The following is a 6,332-nucleotide window of genomic DNA, read 5'->3' as shown; positions in this document are numbered from 1 at the left end:
CAGAGCAGTGTGTAAAGTCAAGAATTCAATGATATCCTGCAAAATTAAGAAGAGTGAGGGAAGGGGTGGGTAAGGAAGGGATGGGTGAGAATGCTGAAAGGGGTGACATTGGTGAAGATTCATCATATCATAAACTACCTTGTTAAACGGCAACTCCTTCGTAGAACTACTTAAGGAGAATAATAATAATAAAACAATTGTGTGGCTAGGGATGAGGTTGCCATTGAATAAGGGACTTGTATAGGAACAGAACAGCCCTGGTCTGAGCCTAGGTGGGAAGAGAGCTTGAAATGGTAATTTTGTTTCCATCACAGATACAGGACACAGTCCCTCCCTAGGCAGGTGCCCACTACTGGAGTGTTTACTTACTCATTTTCCACATCCTGGATAGTGTTAGGGAGAGGCCGGTTTCTGGTTTCTGGAAGGCAGAGGACTGCAAGGACAGAAAGGATGGGGAAGGCTCCATAGAGAATCCAGGGCAGGTGGGGAGAATAGACTGCTAAGGTCATAAAGAGAGGCGCCATCACTGCCCCTACTCTGCCGAAAAGTTCACGGACTCCTCCAATTGTTGACCTTATGTTGCAAACAAAATAATAAAGAAAATATTTAAGAACTTTACAAGCACATTCTCCTTTTCTTTCTTCCTTTCTCTCTTGTTTGCCAGTCGTCGGGCTTGAACTCTGGGCCTGGGAGCTGTCCTTCAACTCTTCAGCTCAAGGCTAGCGCTCTACCACATGAACCATATCACCACTTCTGGTTTTCTGGTGGTTTATTGGAGATAAGAGTCTCATGGACTTTCCTGCCTGGGCTGGATTTGAACCTCAGTCCTCAGATATCAGCCTCCTGAGTAACTAGGATTACAGGGTTGAGCCACCGGTGCTCGGCTCCTTTTCATTTTTAAAGCCTGGATCTTTCTATGTAAAGAAAGATGAGATTGTCCTGACTTGGTCTCCCAAGTGCTAGGATTTCAGGTATCTGACATCATGCCTGGATCATGTAAAGTTTTATTTATTGTCTTCATTTCATTTTGGAAGCAACAAAATAGAGTTATTAAACACATAGGCTTTGGCAGCAAGTTGTGAATTGTCACACTTACTGCTACTGTTTTATAACCCTTAGTTTCATCATTTTTAAAATAGGGATACCTACATCACTAAATGAATTTTTTAGAAGGAACATCTCTCTCAACATAATACAGGATATATACTCGCTTTACAAACTCTTATTAAAATTAATTTTTTTGTTCCAGTCCTAGGACTTGAACTCAGAGTCTGGGCACTGTCACTGAGCTTCTTCTCTGAAGGCTAGTCCTCTGCCACTTGAGCCACAGCTCCAGTTCTGGCTTTCTGTTACTAATTGGAGATTAGACTCTCATGGACTCTCTTGCCTGGGCTGGTTTCAAACTATGATCCTCACCGTAGCTAGGATTACAGGCATGAGCACTGACAGTCTTCAATTAATTTTTATGTCTAGCAATGTGCCATGTCCTTTAATGAATTCATACTCTTTCCTTTTTTATTTGTATTTATTTTAAAAAGGAATTTGTATTGTGGTATTTCTTATGTTATATATACACAATCTACCTTAATCTCATTTACCCTGTTTTATTCTTTCTTATCTTCCCTCTCTCCTTTTTGAAACAATTTTAACATGTTTCACTATTTTGTTTCTATACATACACAAAGTATTTTAGCCATAATCACCCCCATCTCCTTCTCATTTTACACTTCCTAGGTTTACTCATTAATTATTAATGAGTTATTAGTGGATTTTTTTGTTCTTTAGCTGTTTAATTCTTTGAGATCTTTGTATGCACTGATATTAATCTTTATCTGATTAACAGTTTGAAATACTTTCTTCCATTCTGTTGTCTCTCTAGTCACCTGGTAATCATTTCTGTCACAGTTCAGAAGTTTTTTTGTTCTCTTTTGTTGATGCTATTTGCAGAGCAATTCCAGTTGTATTCAGAAAGCTATCACTTATGAGCACATCTTTGGTCCTTTGCCCATGCTTTCCTCAATGAGTTTCACAGTTTCAGGCCACACATGAAGATCTTGACCCATTTTGAATTGAATTGATTTTTGTAGGAAGTGAGAGATAGTAATGTACTTTGTATTATATATATTTATATATTGTGTTTTTCCAACTATTTGTTAAAGAGGCTATCCACTTCTTAAGTTTTGGTCCCCTTTGTTAAAAAATCAGATGGCTATAAACTGTGCCCCCCCCCATGTCTTCTGTTCTATAAACCTTGGTGTCTGTTTTTTTTTTCCCTACTTTGTGGTTTTTGTTAGTACTTTGTGGTTTTTGTTATTATGTCTCTGTAGTGTAATTTTTGATGTTGGGAAGTATGACATTTCTGTTAGCTCAGGATTGCTTTGGCTAGTTAAGATCTTGTGTAACCTTATGAACTTTATGATAGATTTTTTTTTCTGTTTCTATAAAATGACATTGGAAAGCCGGGCGCTGGTGGCTCACGCCTGTAATCCTAGCTACTCAGGAGGCTGAGATCTGAGGATCGCAGTTCAAAACCAGCCCGGGCAAGAGAGACTGTGAGACTCCTATCTCCAATAAACCACCAGAAAACCGGAAGTGGCGCTGTAGCTCAAGTGGTAGAGCGCTCGCCTTGAGCTGAAGAGCTGAGGGACAGCGCCCAGGCCCAGAGTTCAAGCCCCACGACTGACCAAAAAAAAAAAAAAGACATTGGAATTTTGGGACAGCTTGTATTGAAACTAGATTCCTTTAAGTAGTACACTATTCACATTACTAACTCTACTGATACATGGGTATGGGAGAGCTTTATTTTTTTCCTATCTTTGTTTCTTTCTTAAAATGTATCATTTTTATGGTAGAGGACTTAACTCTACTGAGTTGGGTTTCCTCCCACGTATTTAATTTTTGAGGCAACTCTTACCCTCATTGTTATTGGTAAGTAGAAAAACAACTGATTTCTTTCTTTTCCTTTTTTTTTTTTTTTGTGTGGGGGTTGGTTGTGGGGCTTGAGCTCAAGGCCTCTATTACTCAAGATTAGTGCTCTAACACTTTTTTTTTTTGGTTGTGGGGCTTGAACTCTGGGCCTGGGAACTGTCCCTCAGCACTTCAGCTCAAGGCTAGTGCTCTACCACTTGAGCCACAGCACCACTTCCGTTTTTCTGAATGGTTGGCTTTGAACTCCGATCCTCAGATCTCAGTCTCCTGAGCAGCTAGGATTACAGGTGTGAGCCACTGATGCCCAGCTTGCTCTTACACTTTGAGCCACAGTTCCACTTCCAGTTTTTTAAGTTATTGATTGTAGATAAGAGCCTTACAGACTTTCTTACCCAGGCTTGGCTTTGAACTGAAATCTTCAGATCTCACCTGCCCACATAGCTAGGATGACAGGCATGAGCTATGAACACCTGGCAATACTGACTTTTATATGTTGATTTTGTTAAACTCACAGATTTGTTGATCAGATAAAAACATGTTGATGGAATTTTTAGGGTTCTTTTTAGTACAGGATTATACCATCTGTAATAGGGATAATTTGACTTCTTCATTTCCTATTTATATTCATTTTATTTATTTCCCTTATTCTGGCTAGAAAGTCAAGCACTACATTGAATAAAATTGGACAACCTTATCTGATCCTTGACTTTATAGAAAATGGCTCTAATTCGTTTCTCCTTAGTAAAATATTGGCTATAAGTTTAACATATAGTCTTTATTTGTAGAGATACATTCCTTCTAAAAATCTCATTTAAATATTTTGTTGACTTTTTTTGACAGTTAAGAAATTTTAGTTTTATCCCCACAATGTCATTAGTTCAGAAAGTCCTGTCTGGACACAGAACAGATTTTGTTTTGTATTTTATAAATGTTATGTAGGTCAGGATGTCTTAAACTTGAGACAGTACCTCAGTACAGTAGGGATGAGCTCAAGATTGTGAATTGTTTGGGCTGTGAGGCCAGCAGAAACAGCACCAAATCCCAAAGTTGTTAAAATTATGCGCAGGGTCTGCTGTGTTTCTGTAGAGAGGAAGACACATCAGAGGCAGGAACGCCTGACTAGAGAAATCTGTCTACCCCAAACAATCATGACAAGCTTCTATTGGAAGGATTTTCAGGCAAGAAACATGTGGTAAACTACAAGGGCCTCACAGAAACTGGAATGGATGAGCTCCTGAAAGCAGACCAGAATGTTTGGGCTTAAGCACTAGAATGGAAAGCATTTGCTTCATTTCTCCCTGCCCATTTGAGTTTTATTAGTCATGGCAGTTGTAGAGAAAGTCAGGAAATGCTCATTTTGATTGTTGTACCTAATACTTTCAGGGCACCTTCTGCAGGATCTTGAAGGAGTTCATGGATAAAATCTGAGGAGTTAATGACTCCTGCCTCAGACATGTAGAACTAAGAACAGGGGAATAAATTCTTGACACAGGGCAGGTATTCTACCAGACATACCAACAAGAGAACTGGATTCATTGGGAGTGAACTTTATGAAGAAATGCAGGATCTAGATAACAAGACAGGATTAAAAAAATCTTAACATTAGGACTCCTATGTGAAAGTCAGTAATATGTTGGGAACCACCCACAGAGAAAACGGAAAAAGGTATTTTGAAAACTACTTAGAAAAATCTAAAATATGATTTGAAAATAATGTACTTCCAGAAGACAGCAGACTGGCAGGATATAGAAGGGGGTCTACAAGTCTAGCAGCCTTCAAATACATTCCTGCCCTGGGAACATGGTGAAGGAGGGGACCACTGAAATTCCCACAATCATCACTAAAGTCCGTCAACTAATTTACTAAAATCTACTAGATTGGCTTCTTTATATATTTCCTAGTTAGATATAGATTATAAAACAAAAACTGGAATAGAGTGAGGGAAGGGATGACAAAAAATAATGTCCTCTTTATCTGACTTATGCAACTGTAACCCCTTTGTGCATCACTTTTTTTTTCTTTTTTGTCAGTCATAAGGCCTGAACTCTGGGCCAGAGTGCTGTCCCTCTGGTCTTTAGCTCAAGGCTAGCGTTGTACCACTTGAGCCGCAGCACAATTTCTGGCTTTTTCTGCTTATGTAGTACTGAGGAATCAAACCCGGGGCCTCATGCATGCAAGGCAAGCACTCTACCACTGAGCCACCTTCCCAGCCCCTGTACATCACCTTTATAATAAAATTAACTAAAAAATATATTTAGGTTAGACTTTTGCCTTTTCCCTATTGTGTTCTTTCTCTCTGCCTGAAGGCAAAGTTTTTTGTTTTTGTTTTCTAAATTTAATCCATGTAGCTCAGTGCTAGTGGCTAAGCCGTAATCCTAGCTGCTCAGGAGGTTGAGAGCTGAGGATCACAGTTCAAAGCCAGCCTGTGAAAATTCATAAGGCTTTTTTTGTTGGTTGTGGGTCTTGAGGGGCCTGGGTGCTTTCACTTAGCTCTTCAGCTCAAGACCAGTGCTCTACCACTTGAGCCACAGTACCACTTCTGGTTTTCTGGTGGTATATTGAGATAAGAGTCTCATGGACTTTCCTGCTGGGGCTGGCTTTGAACCGTGATCCTAAGATCTCAGCCCCCTGAGTAACTTGGATTTCAGGAGTGAGCCACTAGTGCCTGGCTCTGAGACACTTATCTCCAATTAACCACCAGACAAATGGAAGTGCTGCCGTGGCTCCAAGTGGTAGAGTAGTAGCCTTGATCTGGGACAGTCCCTAGCTCAGGGACAGTGTTTAGTAAAAGCTCCATGAGGGCTGGGAAGGTGGCTCAATGGTAGAGTGCTTGCCTTGCATGCCTGAGGCCCTGGGTTCGATCCCTCGGCACCACATAAGCAAAAAGAAAAAAAGCCGGAAGTGGCGCTGTGGCTCAAGTGGTAGAGCGCTAGCCTTGAGCTGAAGAGCCGAGGAACAGCGCCCAGGCCCAGAGTTCAGGCCCCACGACCGAACCCAACAAACAAACAAACAAACAAAAAACAAAAAAAAAAAGCCCCATGAATGACCAGAAAAAAAAGAAAAAAATGTATCTAAATCAATGAGCCTCTCTTTAAAAACTGTTGCATGTAAAATGTAACAGATGAGAAAATGACCACGTTAGAAAGATTTGAAATATTGGAAAAAAAATTATGGAAAAGATTGTGTCTTCCTGGGGATACAATAGCAAGATCTTTCTTCTCTATGACTTTTACTAAAAGTCTGATAACCCAGTGCATGCAGTTAGTTCTAAAGAAATTGTTATGTATCATTGGCACTAATGCTCAGATTTATCTTAGATTTGATGAGGACAGCCTTGGATTTATAGCACTCCTTAAGAATATTGGTTTAGGGGCTGGGAAAGTGGCTCAGTGGTAGAGCGCTTG

General features: G+C 40.1%; 1 protein-coding gene across 1 annotated transcript in view; it reads right to left on the bottom strand.

The window, feature by feature from the left end:
* Nucleotides 1-361: 361 nt before the first annotated feature.
* LOC105995262 (solute carrier family 22 member 24-like) overlaps nucleotides 362-6,332 on the bottom strand; it is a 17,787-nt gene continuing 11,816 nt past the window's right edge. Inside the window, exon 6 of the mRNA XM_013028969.1 lies at nucleotides 362-433. Coding sequence (XP_012884423.1) covers nucleotides 362-433 — 72 coding nt within the window. The remainder of the gene's footprint in view (nucleotides 434-6,332) is intronic.

This window comes from Dipodomys ordii, unplaced genomic scaffold (genome assembly GCF_000151885.1).
Source record: "Dipodomys ordii isolate 6190 unplaced genomic scaffold, Dord_2.0 Scaffold117, whole genome shotgun sequence".
NCBI classification, from domain to species: Eukaryota; Metazoa; Chordata; class Mammalia; order Rodentia; family Heteromyidae; genus Dipodomys; species Dipodomys ordii.
The sequence above is the reverse complement of the archived record's forward strand: the minus strand, read 5'-3'. Positions and strand labels throughout refer to the sequence as shown.